This window comes from Pan paniscus, chromosome 7 (genome assembly GCF_029289425.2).
Source record: "Pan paniscus chromosome 7, NHGRI_mPanPan1-v2.0_pri, whole genome shotgun sequence".
Lineage (NCBI taxonomy): Eukaryota > Metazoa > Chordata > Mammalia > Primates > Hominidae > Pan > Pan paniscus.
The window spans coordinates 85,464,877-85,487,607 of NC_073256.2; the positions used below are offsets into that span (position 1 = coordinate 85,464,877).

Here is a 22,731-nt window from a genome sequence, read left to right on the forward strand (position 1 = left end):
ATAATCTCCATGTATCAAGGGAGGTGCCAGGTGGGAGGTGATGTGATCGTGGGGGTGGTTCCCCCATGCTAGTCTCATGATGGTGAGAGTTCTGACGAGATGTGATGGTTTTATAAGGCAGTTTTTCCTGCTCTTCCTCACTCTCTTTCACCTGCCACTATGTAAGACGTGCCTCTTCCCCTTTCGCCCTGACTGTAAGTTTCCTGAGGCTTCCCCAGCCATGCAGAACTGTGAGTCAATTAAACCACTTTTCTTTATAAATTACCCAGTCTTGGATATGTCTTTATCACAGTATGAGAACAGACTAATACAAGGGGTCGTCCCATCATTTCAGGCTTCTCCAAAATACCAACTTCATAATATTTAACTACTTTCAAGAGATAAATGTGACCCCAAGTGGGTCAGCAGAAAGACCATGAGCAGGGAGAGCACTGTGACACAGACGCACTGTTCAGTAGAAACACACTATACCAGAGGAGTGAAGTGGGGTTGACTCTGGTATTGCGATGATGCCCTCGTCAGACATTGGTGTCACCACCTCCCGCCAGGCACAAGTGTCCTCAAGTGATTACAGCATGAGAGAAGTGGAGCTGAAGGTCCCTGAGCAGATTTCCCACCCTGCACCTGCTTGCCTTTGGAGCTCTATTTCTGACCTAGGGATAAACTCTCCCCTCCACCCTCCTTTGCCGCTAGAGTAAGCTTTATCCACCCCTGCTGCTTTGCCTTTGCTCAAGCTGGTCCTCCACAGGAAATAAACACCTTTTCTCCAAACTCCAAATGGGCAGATTCTACTTTCCCTTAAAAACCTAGTTAAAAGCCATTGTCCATGAAATGAAACTCAACCACACTGCCCCATCAGCGAAAATGATCTCTGTGATCCAAATTTTCTGTTTATTTATTTAGACAGGTTTTTCTAATGTATTTCATAAGTTTTCTCTCTCCTCTTAGATGTGTAAGCAACTTAAGGCCCTGGTGTGAGTCTTTAGATTTCCCCAGCCACACACCAGGCACAGTGCTGTGCACAGAGCTGGCATTCAATGGCAATGTGAACAAGCGAGCAATAGAAGGTCAGTCCTTCCGTAGGTGTTTGGTGCTTCCTCTCTATCCATAACACAACGCAAACAAATTGCAGTGAAGATCAGGGTATGTATCTAAATAATTTTTTTAAGTGAAAAGAGAATTTGAACTCAAAAACTTTGTCAGATGATAAATTGTTTTTCAGATATATTTCTCAATTCCCCATTTCAGTCTACATGCATTAAAAAAGGGGATTCAGAGAACAAAAGAGCTCAAATTTTAAAATTTCTTTGAAAAATGAAATCTATGCCCAGAGAGTAAGAATGATTAAACTGATAACAATTCAAAAAACCAAGAGGAGTTTTAACAAATTTACAAGAAGAAAACAAACAGCCCCATTGAGAAGTGGGCAAAGGACATGAACAGACACTTCTCAAAAGAAGACATACATGCAGCCAAGAAACATACGAAAAAAGCTTAACATCACTGATTATTAGAGAAATGCAAATCAAAATCACAGTGAGATGCCATCTCATGCCAGTCAGGATGGCGATTATTAGAAAGTCAAGAAACAACAGATGCTGCCAAGGCTGTAGAGAAATAGGAACGCTTTTACACTGTTGGTGCAAATGTAAATTAGTTCAGCCATTGTGGAAGACAGTATGGCAATTCCTCAAAGACCTGGAACCAGAAACACCATTTGGCCCAGCGATCCCATTACTGGGGATATACCCAAAGGAATATAAATAATTATATTATAAAATGCGTGCACACGTATGTTCATTGCAGCATTATTTACAATAGCAAAGACATGGAATCAACTCAAATGCCCATCAATGATAGACTGGGTAAAGAAAATGTGGTACATATGCACCATGGAATTCTATGCAGCCATAAAACGGAACAAGATCATGTCATATGCAGGGGTATGGATGGAACTTGAAGCCATTATCCTCAGCAAACTAACACAGGAACAGAAAACCAAACGTCGCATGTTCTCACTTATGAGTAGGAGCTGAATGGTAAGAACACATAGATACATGGAGGGGAACAACACACACTGGGGTCTGTTGTGGGATTGAGGGGAGAAAGAGAGCATCAGGGAAAATAGCTAATGCATGTGGGGCTTAATACCCAGGTGATGGGTTGGTAGGTGCAGCAAACCACCATGGCACACGTTTACCTATGTAACAAACCTGCACATACTGCACATGTACCCCAGAACTTAAAATTTTTTTAAAAAGAAAAGAAAAACCAAGAGTAGTTTTAAAAATAATTATCATCTCTGTTTAATCTTACTGCAATTTGACAGGCCCCCCTCTACTCTTAATCAATCTTAATATCTCTTGACTATTATTATTTGTTGCCTATCTATAAAGGAAGAAAAAATATGTGACCTGGAAATAAAAAGCTTTTTATCAGAAGAAGTGGAATAGCAAACATTGTATAAACTGCATTGGCTATGATCAAAACAAACAAACAAAAGTTGCTGATGACAAAATCAGAATGGAAGTCGCATTTTTGAGACATTGCTTCTTTAACTCTGACATTGGAGCATGGGATGAACACTGTGAGTTCGCCTTATTCAATCCTGCACTTCCCTGGCCAAGTGGGACACATTTAGTGGCCACTGCCTCAACCACACTGCTGTGGAAGTCTGCAGCCGACACCCCAGCTCCAACTGAACCCTTTATTCTGTAGCCGACACCCCAGCTCCAGCTGAACCCTTTATTTTCCACAAGTTGTCTGTCTAGCCTTGGCCTCTACCAGTAACTAAGAGATGGCTTTAGCCATATGCATTCAAGGTTCATTAGTGCCTACCCAGCTCAGCACTGCACTACTCTCCCACTAACCCTGGGGTGAAAATGGTGCATCTGCAGAGAAGTGGGATGATCTAGGCAGCTCTGCTCCCTAGTCTGGCTGGAACTGGGGCACACAGTATGGCTTCCCTATGTGTATCCTGGGGAACACTGTTTATGAAAAAGATGCCTCTAAAAAAATCAGGTTTCATGGTCAAATGACTTTGGAAAAGGCTGTAGTCTGAGTCGTCTTCTGGGAGTTTCACGATGCATATCGGCATATTGAAGGAAATGAAAGGGCCTGCAGTAAAGAATCCTACGATACTTTGTTTAACTCAGCAAGTTCCAAATTTATTTTATTATGAACTGTCTTCCCACTAACACCTTTGAATATTGAAACTTAGTTTGGGAAATGCTGGAGACTGCCCTATGATTAACAGCTGTGTGGCTTTGAATCTAACTTCAAGACAACTTTTGTTTTCCATGTCCAAAAATCATTGCTCAACAAAGGGTTAGTGGAAGAGTTAAACTACAAGTAGAAGGTTTAGATTTTCTCACAACCAAACTATAAAATAATCTGGAAATTTTACCTTAATATAGGAAATCATATATTTTTGCAACCAAGATCAAGAAAAACATATTTTAAGTCACAATTACAATAGTCCACAGCAGTGTATTCTTTATAAAAATATGTGCTATCCTGGGCCCACAACCCAATGTTGTATGTCTTTATATGTATAAGATGAAGTAAAGAACAAAGTGATTACCCAAATATTTCAAATCAATTTCTCTTTCTACAGTGATGCCTGTTCATTTTCAGATAATTCAAGTTTACTGGATTTGAATGTGGAATTGGAGAACGTAGGAGCCTAAGTCACTTGAAAAGTTATCATAATTCTACACTATTTAAATACACTTCAACTATTGAAATATACCTTATTAAATAAATTAAGCCTTTAGGAAGATATGGCCAATCAGCCATCTTTGATACCACTAAGAAAATATCTACAATATTACATGATATAATATACTGAAAATTCCTCCAATATCTGAGAATTAATGTTTCCACATTTCTAAGCATCCAATTTATTATGAAAGAAGATTTTAAGCACTAAGTACTATGGGTATATGCATCAAAGTCTCCTAAAAATCAGTTTCCCAGACATCAAACATCTAAAATAAAATTCATACATTTCCTTTTCAACTTCACACATCTCCAGTAATTCAAATAAAATCTGTTCACATTTCTGAAGGGGAAATCCTGCTACCATGAAACTGATGTATATTTCAGGTTATCAATTTTTTTAACTTAACACTTTAAAACCCATGCCAACCCATAAAAAGATCTATTTAGATTTAAATTTGAATGTCATTGCCTATTTCATTTTTTAAACTGAGAACCATAGAAATATAAATATGCAAAATTCTCTCCCTTCCCAAAACACAGTTGGGAAATGTGTCACATGGTAATACAATCTGAATCAAAGAGGACACTTTCCAGGATTTCCTCCTCCTAAAATCTGGGGGGAAAGGTAGCTGTTAATGAACTAGCTTAACACTTCGATGTTAGATTGAACTTTCTCTTCACCCATTCCATTTCATGGTCAAAATGATCATGTTTTCAAGCAGCCCTAGCGGCAGTGCCTTACCAGTGTAGATGCTGGCATTGGAGGCTGGGATACCAAACTGTGACTCGATGAACTTGGGAATGAAGGTAATGAAAGCAGTTACAATGGCACTCTCAGCTGTGTATGACAAACTCACAAAAAGGAATGTCATGTTGCTTAAGATCCTGACAGCTGCTCTTGGTAGGTCTACAAAATGACAAAAATGACAAATGAATGTTATAAACAATGGATGGAAAACAAAATAAAACTGAATTGCTTTTGAAATGAACTGGAAATAGCCATTCAGCAACATTTGCCACCAAAGAACAAAAATAGAAAGATCTGATGACGATTAGAAACCATCCTCTTTAAATAGATTTTGTTTTGTTTGTTTTTTTTTTTAACTTTCAACCAGGATATGGAAATTAAGTAAAGTACCTAAAAACATACCCATACACAAATATCCTTACAAGCAGTACCCAACTGATAGTTCCTGTTTCAAAAACTGTTAGAATTATTTGCATTTCTTCAGTAATTAAAGCAATGCTATTTATTGTTAAGGCCTTAAAGTCCGCTAGATGTGTAAAGTGCCTGCAATGCAGCCTTAAATTACAATTTCCACTTCTCCCAAGTAATATTATTATGTAGCTATTCTGCTTCTGTGGGCATCTACATGATGTTATACTTCTGGTTGTCAAGTCTCATTATGAAACAGGAAATAGCCACAGTTTAAAAAGCTAAAAGAATGCGGCCATCAGGTCAGACACTCTGAGGTGCTTGAATTGGGGAACAAAGATCTCCAAAAAGGAAGGAGAGCTGAAAGGTGGGGGTTTAGCACCTGCTGAGCTGCCTCCAAGAAAGAAAGTAAAGCCTAACCCTTGACTGTAGGCATTTATTTCACAGAACCTGCCATCTATGTGCTTCAAGGTATATGTGCAAGTATTTTCATTGGAGCATCATTTATAATACCAAAAATGTAGGAGGGGGGAATCTACATTTCCATCAATGGGAAATGTTTAAATAAATGATGGCACAGCCATATAATGGAAAACTAGACAGTAGTTAAAAATGAAATAGAGCTGTATGTACTGGCATAAAAGGACTCCAAGGAATATTTGTATTAATGTGTAAAGCAAGCTGCAAAAATAGATGTACATATATGTGTGTAATTCTATTTAATTAAAAATCAAACAAACCAAAACAATGTATTTTATATGGTCAACTATATACTTCTCAATCATACTCATCCTACAGCCTCTTGTAAACACTGTAAATTAAAATGTCATATCCAAAATTTAGAACTTAGAAAGTTAAGATTACCTATCAACATTTAAAGATTCAAGTTAAGCTTAGCAGCATATTAAAAGCCAATGTGTTGACTCTTAAACATCTGGGAGAAATATATAACACCAGACAATTAAGGGTTTATATTCTGTGAATTAATGTACATTTATGTAATCTTTATGTATCTTCATAGAAAAGGTAAGCTGTATTATTTTTGGCAATACAGTCATCTCAGAACGGTTATCTCTTTCAACATAATAAAGTCATTTCATTAAAATTAGCCTAGAACTTTTATTAAAGCTATAATTCATAGCCTCCTGTTGACCAAAATTTGAAACTTAGAAAGTTAAGACTGCTCACTATCATCATTTTAAAATTTAAACTAAATTTAATGTTCTATATTTTAATTTAATTTCTAAAGTTTAAATTAACAATTTAAAATAAAAATTAAGATGCATGCTTTATTTTTTGACATGGATAAACACACCAGAGAAAAACATAATCAAAGTGCTTCATAAAATCATCCTACAGCCTCTTGTAAACACTGTAAATTAAAATGTCATATCCAAAATTTAGAACTTAGAAAGTTAAGATTACCTATCCACATTTAAAGATTCAAATTAAGTTTAGCAGCATATTAAAAGCCAATGTGTTGACTCTTAAACATCTGGGAGAAATATAAAATAAATTTTTAACATAAGAAAGTAACATACTATCACATGACTATTTTAAGAAATACTGGTTATATTGAACGGGTTTTTCTTCTATAGTCATTTGGCATGATAAAATAGCCTTCTAATTTCAAGGGTAACTAAAAACATGCATGATGGTTCTCTCTTCTTTTATTGAAAAAGTCTGCTGTTATCTAAGAAGAATTAGCAGAAGTTCAGACCTTCAATGACTCTAAGTTCCTTTCTTCTACCTTTCTCATTCTCCTTTACTGGGGCTGAGCTTTCAGCCTACAGCCCTCCAGGAGTTGGGGTGGAAGAACAGTATACAGGGTTGTACCTTTGGTTGGTGGGACTGGGTGATTTTTTACATCAAAGGAGACTTAGCAAGTTATAAATACATTGAAAATAATGGAAATCAGTTTTCTAACTGCCAAAGAAGAGAGTTACAAATATGGAAAGGGGGATCGTTCTACATCAGATTGGAACTGGAGGTACTGGTATGAATTCATGGTTCAGACAGACAGATAGATAAATAGATTAGAGGAAGATAGATACATGGATGATAGACTGTGTGTGTGTTTGTATGTGGGTATAAATATACGTCCTTCTCCGTCTGCTCACAAGGCTTAGAAGTAATGACACCCTGGTAGGAATGCATCCACCTAGCACCCAATTCTTGATTTCTAAAAACCATCTTCTACTAAAAGGAACAAGAGTTCCCTGGAAAAATGTCTAACTTTACAACTGGAGCAGAGATAATACAAGATAAGCCTAGAAAATCTTGTTGAACAAGAAAGCAAAAATGTGCTCATGGAATGGTGAGGACATGTCATAAGGACACAGAAGGCAGCTTGAAGGATTCTCAATAGCCCAATCTGGGACAATTTGACCTCTGTAGATGCTAAACCAGTAAGCAGAAATCTAATAGGAATGAGATATAGTCGGTTTTTATTATTCACAGATTCCATATTTGCAAAGACATCTACTTGCTAAAATTTATTTGTAACCCCAAAAATTAACACTCACAGCACTTTCACAGTCACATGCAGACCAGAGAAAAATTTGAGTCGTCCAATGCACACATTCCCAGCTGAGGTGGAAAAAGGTGACACTCTGCTTTCTTGTTTCTGCTCTCATATTGTAAACTCGTGTCCTTTCCATAATACATTGTCTCACATGCTTTGCATTTTTGTACTTTTTGTTGGTGATCTCATTGTTTAAAATCCCTTGTGCTTCAAGGCTGTCTAGGGTTCCTAAAGTGCAAAAGACTATGATGTGCCTTACGGAGAAAATACTCGTGTTAGATAAGCTTCCTTCAGGCATGAGTTACAGTGCAATTGACCATAAGTTCAATGATAATGAATCAACCCTATATATTAAATAAGGAGTCTTTAAACAGAAAGATACATAAAGTGAGGTCATGTATTGATTGATTGGTTGAGAATTATGTTGTAATAGGAACCCAACCCTGTACCCTCCGTAGGAGTGAAGTTCAGTCCAGGCTAATCCAGTGTTCACAGTGACTTTATAGAACATAGCTGCCACAAATAATAGGTGTCAACTGTATTTACATAGCCTCAAAATATTTCCCCACAAAGTTCTTTTTAATTACTCATTGATTAATAATACATTATACTTATTAACTTTAGAATGAAGGAACCTGGCAAATACTATCTTATCCCAGTGATAAAAGCCTACTAGTGACAGGGCAAATTAACACTATGTGTCTCTGCTCCTATGTACTGAGCATAGCATCATTTCAGTGGTGTGCCTGCAAACATGCATAAATCAGGAAATATCACCAAATCCAAACTGAAGGATATTCAAAGTTAATGGATATACAAAATTACTTGCTTGTACCTTTTTTAAAAGACCAAGGTCACGAGAAACAAAAAAGGATGAGTAACTGATTTAGGTTGAAGGAGACTAAAGGGCACAAAAACTAAACGCATGTGATCCTGGATTGAATCTTGGACATCATGGGCATTATTGGGATAATCAGCAAATTTGACTGGGGCCTATGGTTTAGATGGTAGCACCAGATCAATGTGAATTGCCTGATTCTTATGGCTGTCCTGTGGTTATATAGGAGAGTGTTCTTGTACTTAGGAGACATACACTGAAGTATTAGGGACAGTAGAGTACCACACCCTCAATTTCTCAGAAATGTTAACAATTGGGGAATCAGGATGTAGGGTACACTGGTGCCCTGTGCTATTTCTATAGCTTTCATGTAAATTCAAAATTATTTCAAAAACACAAAATTTAGAAGACTAAGTTAGCAAAGAAGTTGTTAAACCTTCCTAAATTTGCAACCAAATACTTAATTTTTATGCTACAGAATATATTTTAGATCAGTTTCTTGGTGTCATTTATAACTGTGTCATTGTAAAACCAAAGATGCAGTAAAAAGCATGATGAAGGAGAGATGATGAAATAATGATAGTGATTATCATTTTTTGATCATTTAATGCTAGGAAATCTTACAAATTCAGGCTGGCACTAAAACCAGGAGATGCCTTAAACAGTAGTAAAGTAGGAATAAAATTCAACACAAAGCACTAAAATTCAAGAGGTTATAATTTAAGGTGGTCTATACTCTGAAATCACTTTTAAAAGAAGTGTTAATAGCATTGGCAGATCATTTGCTCCTTCCAGGTGCACATCGATGACAGTATAGGTGGCCCCATGATCACGTGCACGCGGACCTGGTGTTAAATTGCACTCCAATCACAACAGAGCTATGCTGCAATAAATCTGGTGCACCCAGGGGCCTCCAAAGCCTTTGGTCAAAATTCAGAAAATCTGAGATAGGTGGTGTGAGTGGATTCTTTTTTTTTTTTTTTTTTTTTTTGAGACGGAGTCTCGCTCTGTTGCCCAGGCTGGAGTGCAGTGGCGTGATCTCAGCTGACTGTAACCTCTGCCCCCAGGGTTCAAGTGATTCTCCTGCCTCAGCCTCCCAAGTAGCTGGGATCACAGGCACTTGCCACCATGCCTGGCTAATGTTTTATATTTTTAGCAGAGACGGAGTTTCACCATGTTAGCCAGGATGGTCTCGATCTCCCGACCTTGTGATCTGCCCGCCTCGGCCTCCCAAAGTGCTGGGATTACAGGCGTGAGCCACTGTGCTTGGCTGTGACCAGATTCTTGTGGAAGCTGATAAGGGATGGTGTTTAGGAGAGACTGGATCAGTCTCACTGAGGGCAGAGGCCGTAATTTATTCTCCAAACCTATTGATCACAGCATGATATAAGGCAGAAGGTATTGATATGTTTGTAATTTTTTGACCATTAGCCAAGTGGGTTCCAGCATGTGTGAATATTTTATGCTCATTTGTGAAATAAGTCATAATTTAAAGTCTGTATTTGATGAAGGTCTTTATTTTTGTTTGTTTGTTTGTTTTAGATAGGGTCTCCCTCTTTCGCCCAGACCAGTATGCAATGAAGTGATCATAGCTCACTGCAGCCTCAAACTCAGGGCTCAAGCAATCCTCCCACATCAGCCTCCCGAATAACTAGTACTACAAAGGCCTTTATTTGGATGAGCAAAGCTTAAACAAGCACCAACTTCAGCGAACCTGAAAGGTGCAATCATCTTTTCAAGTGGGCAGAGAGACAAACTTCCCGAAGTTTATTTAGTTTGATAAGAAATATATCCCAGGCTGGAGAGGGCTCTGCAAGTCCCCATCACATTGAAAGACCCATCCTCTGTGGCTCCTTATACAGAAGCTGCAAGGTTTTTACCATAGGACCTGATATCACCAAATGAGCTGATTGGACCAGGGAAGGAGGCGGGACTCAGAGGTGCTATCTACAGGCAACCCAACAGCCACCAGAGGCCTAAGGCACCCTATGTGAGCAAAGACTGGCCAAAAACCCCTTGACTTTGTTTCCCTTGGAGTGTTTGCATTGGAGACTATAAAGGGCTAATTAGGCAGGGAGTATGAAGATTTGAGTGAGAGACAAAAGTAAGAAAAACTGAACCTGGAGCCACAGTGGAGTCTGCAGAGTGACTGTGGAGCTCAATGGCAATGGGCACATCCCTATCTGCCAGGGGCCCAGCCGCTGGGGCTTCTCCTCTCCCCCGGAGCCTTGCACCAGAACCCCAGTATCTCAGGTGGCTGGAACTGGCTGCTGCTCTTTACAACCTGAAAGGATCTATATCATGTCTTTTTGCTGTTGTGTTAGATTACTGAAACAAACTTTGTTTTAATGATATATTTGAAAAACATATGCCAACAAAGGGATTGACCAAGCATAAGAAGCATAAGAAGAAGACCCAGCTACCATGAACACCACTGAGTGCGCCAGGCCTGTGAGAGCGGGCTGCTGCCTGCCCTTCCACTCTGTAGTCCTACGGTTGCCCTGCCCCAAGCTTCATCCATGGCATGGTCTTCTTCATCTCTGTACTATTTGTGGTATTCCCCACCTATCTCCTTGGCAAATGTCAAACTCATCCATCAACTTTCAGGATTGGCATCTGCCCCTGTAGGAAGCATCCACAGCTTCTCTAGACAGTCTAGGGGGCTCCCTCTCTGTGCTCCCATGTACTTGGTCCATAGCTCTAGTCATCAATTCTTAGGTAGCTGCATGTGTTTACCTGTCTGTTCCTTTCAGGAGACTATAAAAGCTATGACTGCAGGACCTTGGGGTATCTGTACATCTTCAGCTCCCAGCATTCATCTGGCCTATAGGAGGCACTCAAAAAATATACTTGGAATGCATTTATTAACATTCTTTATTATATCACTGCAATAATTTGTACTAAAGCAATAGCCATATACTTGTGAAAAAATGGAGTCCATTCCAAAGAGACATAATTTCCTCCTGGGGAGCAGGTTAAGAGCTAAGAAAGCTAAGTCATAAGATGAAAGTTGGTCCACAGTGGTGAACTCACTGAAAATAGAAAATTATGCTCCTTTTAAAAGTATGGTTCTTTAATGCTAAAGAACCCTTAATGGCATCAGATAAGATTATAAACTAAAATGTCCATTAAAGAAGAATTAAAATACTAACAGGAGAAACAGAAAATATACAATATTGTCCTTTATCCAGCGTATCTGGGAAAGAGATATGCTTAATTTTTCAGATTTCTGAGTGATTGCCTCTTTAAGCAACAAAGCTTTAAATATTTTTGTTGTATTAACTGATAATACTAGTGAATGCATAGCATAATCTGACATTTTCTTCAAGATTCAAGGTCATAATTAGGAATACTAATTTCTGTATGCTAATTAGTTTTTCACCATCTTTTTTAACCTTCATTAATTTTCTGATTAGGTTTTTTTCTGGTTGCAAGAAAATTCCTTCCCCAGGATGTGTTGTTTGTGTGTTTGTTTTTACCCACCGACATTGTGCATCCACACCAACATTTCTTTTATGTTCTTCTAAAGAGCCCTTCTAAAAGTAAACATAAGCTATTAATTTTGTTCCTTTTACATCTTTTTTTAAAATTTAAACTGGGGGTGGGATGAGGACTAGTGCTTGTTTTATTATTATACAAAATAGATAAGTTAGTATTACTATGAAGCAGTTGACTAAATTTTATTACCCCAAAATGTACATTTCTACCCAGGTATAAATTATGAGTATTAAATACCAAACAAACATACTGGCCCCTCTTAATGCTTTTTATAATTTTTGACATGGATATATCCAGACATACTAACATTTATCTAAAATTTAGTAGCCCAGGCAGTTTATCTTCCTAATGTTTAAATTCCACTAAAATACATACCTTTTTAAAAAAATAATTTATTGTGCCAAAATTCACAGAATATAAAATTAACTATTTTAAAGTAAAAATGTTAGTGGAATTTAGTACAGTCACGATGTTGTGCAACCACCACATCTATCTAGTTTCAAAATATAAATACTTTCTTACTATTAAAAAAAGTTAAGCATTTTATTTTCAGAAATGGGATTGGAATTCACTTTTATTTTATTCTCTAAATTTTCTGTCCTGAACATGTATTACTTTTAGGATCTTGTTTTAAAAGCTGCAATTTTAAAAGGATGCAGAAATGTGTCATCCCTGAAAGTCCTCCCTGACTCAGGCAGCCAACATGGATTCCTTCCTCCTCTTGCTTCCACCTCCTTAGAATGTGCATACCTCCATTTTAGGACTTAACATATTAATGTTGTGTCTACTTTCTTTTCTGCCTCCCTTTGAGGGCAAGGTCTGTAACTTTTCATGTATGAATCCTGAGTTCTTAGTCCTGTAGTGATTGTCCAATAAAGATATTTGTGAAAAAGAAAGAAAAATAAAAAAAGAAATTTCCTTAGGATAGATATTGCCAGGCATTTATCTCAATAATTAAATTATTGGGTTCCATTTGGAAACCCATCTAGTCCTTTCCTAAAAGTCTTAAATAACACCCATTTCTTATATAAAAGTACATTTTGAGAGAAGAGTGATTGAACAAGCAGATAAAGGCAGCTTAAAGGGACTAAAGTCAAACAAGGCATAAAATTCACATTGGGCACAGAGACCAAGAGTGAAGATGAAAGCAACCAGAGTAGAAGGTCATAGTTATATAAAAGATGGGGATTTTTATTGATAAATTTTAAAATAATGTGATACTGCCAAAATACAGGGTGCTTTGCAAAGCACATGGGCAGTACCAAGGCCTTTGCCTTGAGGGCATAGGAAAGGCCTCCTCAAGGGGGAGGAAGAAAAGTGGTGTAATAAAGAAAGACAGAGGGAACACCACGTGATAATTATGGCTGAAGGAGGCTAGTGAGCAGATACTCCAGCTAGAACACATAAGCTTCTATATTAATCATGTTTGTAAATTTCTATATTTTATAATGCTTTGACTTCTTAAAAAGCTTGCCGGCCAGTGAGAGACTGCCCTCCCGGGCTATAGCCACTTCTTAGAGATAGCATTGGGCTCAGCTGCCACTGCAAGCATACCTTTCATAAGCAAACCAACCAATCCCAAGTTGGTAGCCCCAACCACCTCCTTATCTAACTCACACACTTCACCTGTCCTAAATTGCCCAGGGTCAGGTACCAGACAGCTGGAGATCATCCTTATAGCCCATAGCCTATGGACATTATTCAAACTAGCCAATCCTAAGCTCTTTCCCAAGGAGATCCCAAAAAAGGCTATGGCCTAGACTCTGGCCTTGCTCCGATTCTGCCTCCTGACCAACCTGATGCTCCCCCTGCGGCCCTGCATGGCAAGGCACGCCCCCTTCTCTTAGGAAGTGTAAGTAATTTATTCTACCAGCGGTATTAACCTCGTCATATCATCACTCAGACATCTCTATAAGTTAAAATCCCACGGGTGCAAATTATTGAACAGCCTTTAACATCTCATGAAACTTCTTGATCCTCTCCTTTTATGAGTACTTAAAGTGCAGTTGGTCCTCTATATCCATGGATTCTGCATCCATGGATTCTGCATCCATGGATTCAACCAACCACAGATTGAAAATACTCAGAAAAAAAAAATGAATGGGTGCATCTGTATTGAACACATCAGACTTTTTTCTTGTCCTTATTCCCTAATCAAGACCATATAACAACTATTTACATAGCATTAACATTGTATTAGGTATTATAAGTAACAAGAGATGATTTAAAGTATACCAGAGGATGTGCGTAGCTTATATGCAAATACTGCACCATTTTTATATCAGAGACTTGAGCATCGTGGATTTTGGTATCCACCAAGGAGTTCTGGAACCAATCCCCCGTGGATACCAAGGGATGACTGTATTTAAATGTTCCATTATCTCTAATCTTGCAGTTCCTATCATTTTTATTCTTTAAAGCCTTCTGGTGCATCAAAAAGCTGGTGAAAACATATGATCGTCCTGCAGTGAAAACCTTAGTAACTTTTATGGCCTGTGAATCTCGCATGATCCTGTATGTTCTTGAGCATTTGGCAGATACAACTTTTCCATGCCTGTTATCCAGAAGAATCAAACTATTTTTAGTCAGGGTTTTCTGTAAAAGCAAAAGCAAGACTGCTTATCATATGCAACACGGCCAACACAGGACCTATGTGCCCTCATTTCCTGCTCATTTTCTTTGAAAGAAATGACCCCACGGGTTTCCCAATCATAAGGCCCCATGAAGGTACTCTAAGTCCTCCCTCCCCTCCAAAACACACCAGCAAATGGCATTTGCTGCTTGCCTGGAAAAGACAGGAGCTAGATGACACTAGCACGCCACAGTCACCTCGCAGCTTAGCACATTGAGCCTGAGACACTTGCCTACGACAAGGGGGTACACATGGCTGCCAGGGCCTAAAATACATCATTAGCGGCTCCTGGCCACAGTACTACCTTGCTTGTTTAAATCAGCACTCATGAGTATGTTCACTTATCTTTCTAAGGAGATGCTACTTTGATGAGTCACCCCACAGTTATTTTGCTGAGTATAAAGAAAGAGTTTTCTTTTTCAGGGATTCTCTGCCTGGACTGTTACCATTTACCTTTCACCTCCTAAGCTGCAAGTCCAAATCTAAAGATGTGGCTTACTACCAGAAATCATACATACAATAAAATAATAGACAGGAAAGAAACAAATAATTCGATACACAGAAAACATAAATAGAGCAGAGCATCCAAACTGGGAGAAAGAATTAAATGTGGCCATAAGACTTTTCCTGGGTTTTAGATTTGACTCTGACTTTCCTGGCCATCAAAGCAAAAAGCTGTATAATCATCATTATCAGAAACACAGAAACATTCTAATTTCTTCCTGGAAAACAAAGTTTTTCCTAACTATGTTCTGGAGCTGTGGTTTTCACAGTGCAGTTCCTGGACCAACAGCTTCAGTATCATCTGGGAAATTGTTAAAAAACGCTAATTCTCAGGCCGCACTCCAGACCTACTGAATCGGAGACTGTGGACTGTGGCCTAAAGACCTGGGTTTTAGGGAGCGTTTGTGGTGATGCTGATGTAGGCTGGGTTTGAGAACCATTGATCCAAAGAAAGGGGTTTTATATAAAGGGCACTGAGCAACCATCCTATGGCAAATATGGGGAATTCAAGCAGCAGCTTTCAATAAAACTGCAAACACAAAATTAAAGTGCTATTTAGCAAAGGCAGTATGCAAGAAGACTAAGAGCACAGGGCCCAGGCATGTAGCTTTTAGTGATCCCTCTTGGCTGCGTCAAAAACTGACCTGAACACATTCATACTACACTTGTTCCAAAACACCTAGCAAAGGAGCATATGCAATGGTTCTGGGTGTTCTTAGGCAGCTCAAGTTCAGAATCTATTCCTTCTGCTTCTCTCAACTAGTTCCTCTCCCCATTATCTGAGGTTCAAACCCTATAATCACCTCTGGTATCTCTCTCCATCATTCCCATATCAGTTGTCACACCCTAAAGAAATGACCTGCTTCACCGGGCACAGTGGCTCACACCTGTAATCCCAACATTTTGGGAGGCCGAGGCAATGGATCATCTGAGGTCAGGAGTTCAAGACCAGCCTGGCCAACATGGTGAAGCCCCATCTTTACTAAAAATACAAAAATTAGCCAGGTGTGGGGGCGGGTGCCTGTAATCCCAACTACTCAGGAGGCTGAGGTAGGAGAATCACTTGAGCCTGGGAGGCGGAGGTTGCAGTGAGCAGAGATCACGCCACTGCACTCCAGAGCAAGACAGAGTGAGACAAAGCGAGACAGTCTCAAAAAAAAAGAAAAAGAAAAAGAAATGACCTCTTTTTCTCATTCAATAATTCATTAATCAAATATTTACTATGTACCTACTAGGTGGTGTAAACTTAGCAGGAAATGTAATGGACAAAAAAAAAATTCCTGTCTTCATGGAGCTTACTTTCTCATTGGGGAGACAATAAATAAGTAAGTAAAATCCATGGTAGGTGAGTGAGTGATGGGTGCTAAGGAGAACACTAAAGGCAGGATGGAGGTAAGAAGCCTTGAAGGAGAGGTCAGAGATTTTTAACAGGGTGGCTAAGGAAGGCCTCACTGAAAAGGGGCCATGTGAGAAGTGCACTGAGGGAAGTGAGAGAACATTCCCAGCACAAGCGTGGCAAGTGTAAAAGTCCTGGGGTGAGACTGTCTGGCACGTTTGAGGACCAACAATGAGCCCAGTGGGGCTGAAGCAGAACACACAATTAACAAGTGGGACTGAAAGGAGATAAAGTCGAAGAGGTAACCAGGGGTTAAATCATAGGTCATAAAGGAGTGGACTTTTCTATGAATGAGCTGGGAGACCACAGAGCTTTGAGCAAAGGAGTGGCATTTTAACATTTCTGGCTGCTGAAGGGAAGGCAGGTAGAAAGGGGGCAAGGGTCGAAGCAGCAGGGCCAGTTTAGCAGGCTGCTGTCCTTTCCTTCTCTACTAGTCGAAACCTCTTCACTGGGCTCTGTCTGCAGCTGTCTACCTGCGCCCCTTCCTGACAATCTGCTCCTCCTCCTCCCTAATCTACCTCTTTGAGTGCTACCAAACACTGACTCAAACCTCCCCATTCCCCGTTAGAAAAGAAATCGAAGAACTCACACTAGAACTCACACTCTCCACCATGTGCCCTGCTTGACCTTCCCAACCTCATCTCCCAGGCCTCTGCCACATATATCCAACAGACCAACCACAAAACGCTTGTTCAGCACTTTCAAATACATCTACACAGTCCCAGTTTTCTGGCCTTTGCTCTCTGTGCCTGAACATTCCTGACACCCGCCTCCACATACTGAAATCCTCCCAGTCTTTCAAGGTTCATCTCAAATGCCACCTCCTCCATATAACTTTTCCTGATCCCTCAACTGGATGCTCCTTCTGCAGCCTTGAAACTCCACACCTTTGCACCTGTTCTCTTTTTATGGCCTTTAATACATTTCCATCTGTATTTGTCCTGGCTCCCTCAGTGGACTCTAAGCTCTTGGAGGGTAAACCATGGCTCACTCGACTGTATAACTAAAGCATGGAGTACAGCACCCTCTATAGAGTGAACATTCAGTGAATTCAATGATGCCAACATTATCCTTCCATGAGCAAAATTCTCCAACTTTCAGTAGCCTCTTTAAATCAGTTTATCACCTCAGGGTAACTATTTTATTTAGTTAGGATTTTAAATATATTGCACTCTAACAGACAAAATTCTAGCAGAGAAAAATCTGTTACATTTTATGCTTAATAAATAATACTAAGCAATTAAGCTTCAAAGATTAAAAAGTGGACATAGAAAGTAAAATCATTCTTATGATTAACTGCCACCAAAAGTTTTTTAGATAGAAGGCTGCCCAGTTAAATTTGGAATGCTTTAAAATGCTGGACCTCAAACCTCAGGAAAATGGATTCACTTAAATATTTTAAGTGTTTATTTTTATTGGTAAGATTTTTGATGGAATCAATGTTAATTTCTTTGTGGAATGTAATGCAGATATACTGAGAATTCTACTTTCCCCTTTGCGGTGTCTTAAATCAGCGTTATTCCTGCATAATTTATAATAAGAGTATGAAAACACTGAGTCAGATTTTCTCAATGTCTGTCATTAAAATGTGGAGGTGGAGTATATTTTCTTCTATCATTCTCTACAATAGAACTTCCCAAAAGGGCACCATTCTGTATGGCTCAAATAATTTTCTTTTTTCTTTTTTTTTTTTTTTTTGTGAGACGCAGTCTTGCCTCTGTCACTCAGGCTTGAGTGCAGTGGCACAATCTTGGCTCACTGCAACCTCCACCTCCCGGTTCAAGTGATTCTCCTGTCTCAGCCTCCAAAGTAGCTGGGATTACAGGTGCTCACCACAACGCCCATCTAATTTTTTTATTTTAAGTAGAGACTCGGTTTTGCCATGTTGGCCAGGTTGGTCTCGAACTCCTGACCTCAGGTAATCCGCCCACCTCGGCCTCCTAAAGTTCTGGGATTACAGGCATAAGCCATTGCACCTGGCCAATAGTTTTCTGTTTAAGGAAGTATAAGTTACCAACTTCTACCTCCTCTTTGAAGGTACTAATATTGGTATCCAAATTTCAAATATAAAGTAAAGACCAAAAAGCCAAGCGTGGTGGCTCACACCTGTAATCCCAGCACGTTGGGAGGCTGAGGCAGGCAGATCCCTTGGGTCCAGGAGTTCTAGATCAGCCTGTGAAACATGGTAAAACCCCATCTGTACAAAAGATGCAAAAATTACCTAGGTGTAGTGGCACAGGCCTGTAGCCCCAGCTACTGGGGAGGCTGAGCCAGGAAGGATCACTTGAGCCTGGGAGGTTGAGGCTGCAGCGAGCCAAGATCACACCACTGCACTCCAGCCTGGGTGACAGAGAGAGACTCTGTCTCAATAAACTAAAATAGAATAAAAATTTTAAAAATTAAGACCAAAAGAAGCCCTACTCCAGAAAATAGAAGGGAAAAAAGGATCTGGGACTCAAACTCAGATTTAACTCAAAATGGACTTTTCTATGAATCATTTTTTAAGGCAAGACCTCAATAATAAATCTCAGCTTTGTTAAAAAGTAACCTCAATAATAAATCTCAGCTTTGTTAAAAAAAAAAAAGTGATGTCAATAGCAGAATGATTCCTGGAGATTTAATTTGTCCTTTGGAAAATTATATTAAATATGAGTCACTTTCTTCAGGTGATATGTATTAGATACACTAAAGGAAATCAATGTATACAAGATAAAAATGAATTAATTTTAAATATTCTAATTGAACATCATTTTATATCATCAATGTCATTTTTAGCAAAACATTTTCAGTGTAATTCAATTAAAACAGTATTTCTTTCTAACAAGATAATGTGTCTCTTGAAGTTCCAGTCTTGATATGATTAGAGAATCCAGTACAAGTGGAAATAATAAAATGAATCAGCTGTGTGTCCCAGTCAGGAGGTTTGGCTGCAGAAGTAGGATCAGTCATGATAATCAAGGCATAGGGTAAAAAAAGGAGACTTTATCAAAAATACTAACAAGAAAATCAGAATATAAACAGATTTTATAAACCAACTACCCATCACCATTCAAAGACTCCTCTTATTCTCGTTTTTAAAAGAAAATATCTTGAACCATCAAACTGAGCATAGAGAAGACAGAGAAAAGCAACCCCTGGCAGTACAAGAAGATATCCCATAAAATAGTGTATATATTCAATTTCCAAAAATCATTTTTGAATTCTCAATGGCCCTGATCGCTTTTGAACTTGCATATCTAAGTATAGGTTCCCCAGGAGAAGGCCCTGAGACAAGAGTTCGCATCTAAGTAATTTATTTGGGCAACTCAGGGAACACTGGGTGGAGAGTGTGGTCGAAGTGCACTGGAAGGGAGGAGAGCCCACGAAAGACACAGAAACACACCTCAGAATTGCCTCCCCCAAGAGACGCAGGAGCTGCGGTGTTTATCCAGTCATCTGGTTAAGACTTCTCTGGGGCATGGGAGGCCAGGGGTTTCATTCCTTGGTACCTGAAAACCGCCTCAAGCAGGAGCCAAGCAGTTTTCTCAGCCCACAAAGAAAAACCTTCAGGCAAATGATTTCAGTCCTGGCAGTTAGTGGACCTCTGCCATGAAAACAGTAGGGTCCAAAAATGTGGACAGGGCATTGATAGCATTGTCTACACTGCATCTTCCAAAAGAACTTCATTCTCAGCAACAGTTGTATCTGCTGTTGGTATTTGATATCAATCTTCTCCCCGCTTTTTTCTACTGTCCAATAGATCATATATTTCATATTCAAGTCACCTAACCCTAAGCTATAAAACATATAATTTTATCTTACATATGACTTTATTTCTCCCTTTGAGTCTACTTTATAGTCTCCATAAATGAAGACTCAAAGGCTGGCCAGGTGCGGTGGCTCACCCCTGTAATCCCAGCACTTTGAGAGGCCGAGGAGGGTGGATCACCTGAGGTCAGGAGCTCGAGACCAGCCTGGCCAACATAGTGGAATACCATCTCTGCTAAAAAAAAAAAAATACAAAAATTAGCTGGCCGTGGGTGGGCGCCTGTAATGCCAGCTGTTCGGGAGGCTGAGGCAGGAGAATTGCTTGAACCTGGGAGGCAGAGATTGCAGTAAGTGGAGATCACACCACTGCACTCCAGCCTGGGTGACCTATCTCAAAAAAAAAAAAAAAAAGAATCAAAGATTATTGCTATGTTTTAAATTCTTTGACATCAACCTTATCTCAATTGAGTTGTGAAAAAAAATCACTCTTTTGATAGTAGCCATAATGGTCTACAATAGGTTCACAAAAATGCTGGGCTGGTGCACATGGGAAGAGATCAGGCCATGCCAGCATCCAGAGAATGCTTTATGTTATTAGAGCATAAGAAGTCATGTACAGTTCCAAAAGTGCACACTGTCACAAAATCATGGGAAGGGAGAGGGCCACATCTAAAATGTAACTGGAAAGAGGCATTTTCAATGAAATAGCACTTCATTTGCTTTCAAAAAATATAGTCTTTAAAAATGGTCCAATCTAACTATTATTGTTCTTAGGCCATAGCGACATGTCTGTAACATATGAGTAACTTTACTCCAGGCTGGAAATGTTCCTCTTTGGCCACACTGTGTACACAGTCAAAACGAGATGATAATGTGCCTAGGTAAATTTTACCTAACACAACCTTGACTGATGAAAGTACTTGATAAATATTATGCTTCATAATTTATATCAAAAAAATCAATTCAGAGAATGTTGGAAACAAAACTAAAACTAATGGGAGTGTCACATTATAGGTTTCTGGAATTAAAGGGACTTATTGTCATTCAACAGATATATGAAATACTGAACAAATATTGTCTGGTCATGATCACTTCAAATTGTTTAGGTTATAGATTGCCTAATCTAGTTTAATATAATCAGTATTTTTAAGAGAAATAAAAATGAAAAAAAAATAAACCATATATCACCAAGACCTTCTGGATGCTTTTACACTGCATTTGGAGGTCCATCCCCTGGCCACCTTTCTCTGGGGCCACATGCAAGCATTTGACAGAGCTGCTAAGTGAGATCCCTTTCTAGTGGTAGGTATTATACTTATGTAGGCATCAAACCACACTGCCAAAGCACTATTCCCCTGAAATAAACCCTCCATGGCACAATGCACTTGATTTTTAATATTTTAAAAATCAGACATCTCTAATTATAATAAATAACATAAATAGACATCTGTTTCTTTATGATCTAAATCAGTGCTTCTCAAACTGCGTGTGAGGAAAAACCATTTTTTTAAATTATTATTTCTAGTCTGTCATCTACTAATACTTTTGCAAGATACACAAATGATGAATTATTTAAAAATTAATTTTTAAATAACATACAAAATATAACCTTAATTTTTAAATTATTCTTAGATGCAACAGGCAAAAAAATTACTCTGTCAAGTTTCTAAGAGTTTTGCAACACTTACTCTCAATCTTAGTACTTATCTGGCCACAGGCCAACCACAGACAGTGGGTAGACAGCATGGGCCTGGGACCACACTATGAGTAGCACTGATCAAAGTGCCATGCATGTATTTATTCAAGAGGTATACTTTACCTCTGACATCCTTTCCAAATCCCATCGAAGAAACTTTTTTGTCTGCTTGTTCACTGTTGTTTGATTTCTCCTTCAGAACATCGTCATCACTAACAGCATCAACAGAAAATTTTTTCTTTTTCTTTTTCTTGTGTCGAGGTGGAAGCTTTTTTGGGAAAGTAAACATTGGGAATATCACAAGAAACATTGCAATGGCACAAAGGAGGAATCCACTCCACCTAAAAAATTGGAAAATGTGAATAGCATTTACGTCTTTTCTTTTGTGAGTGAGAACAAATTAGTAAAGCAGAAGTTTGTGGTGAAAAAATTCTGAAGAAAACTTTTTGTAATCAACTGTAAAGCAGTAGGAAATTAAGCAAACTAAGAAAATGAAGGAATTCTCTCTTTCTGTGATATAAATGAGAAATCTACTCAATAATTATACCAGTGTTATACTGAATATTATAATCAGCAACCTGATTCGAATTTCATTCAAGTATTTTTGAGCACCAACGAGTTAGTTCTGCTAGCATTGCTAACCTTCTACAATGTGTATTTTATGATAAATCCCTAAATTATAAATTCAATAGAAAAATAATGTAGACAATAGCATGTTATGTGGACCAATATAGACTTTTTTTGTCATAAGAAAAGCATTAATATCACATGTGAAATATGTTTTAAATTATTGAGAATATTCAAATATTTTTTCTGCAAACACTTAAGAATATATTGACCCGGCTGGGCGCGGTGACTCACACCTATAATCCCAGCACTTTGGGAGGCCGAAACAGGAGTTTGAGACCAGCCTGGCCAACATGGTGAAACGCTGTCTCTACTAGAAATACAAAAATTAGCCAGGTGTGGTGGTGGGCACCTGTAATCCCAGCTACTCGGGAGGCTGAGGCAGGAGAA

The 22,731-nt window shown here is 38.8% G+C and overlaps 1 protein-coding gene across 2 annotated transcripts in view; it reads right to left on the bottom strand.

Moving 5' to 3' along the window:
- Positions 1-22,731, bottom strand: part of SLCO5A1 (solute carrier organic anion transporter family member 5A1) — a 160,863-nt gene that overhangs the window by 61,219 nt on the left and 76,913 nt on the right. The window contains exons 3-4 of one of the 2 annotated variants that reach the window (XM_003831340.7): positions 21,838-22,055; positions 4,466-4,630 (exon numbers count right to left, since the gene is read on the bottom strand). In XM_003831340.7, coding sequence (XP_003831388.1) covers positions 4,466-4,630; positions 21,838-22,055 — 383 coding nt within the window. The remainder of the gene's footprint in view (positions 1-4,465; positions 4,631-21,837; positions 22,056-22,731) is intronic. The other variant, XM_055116643.3, reaches the window with a different exon arrangement.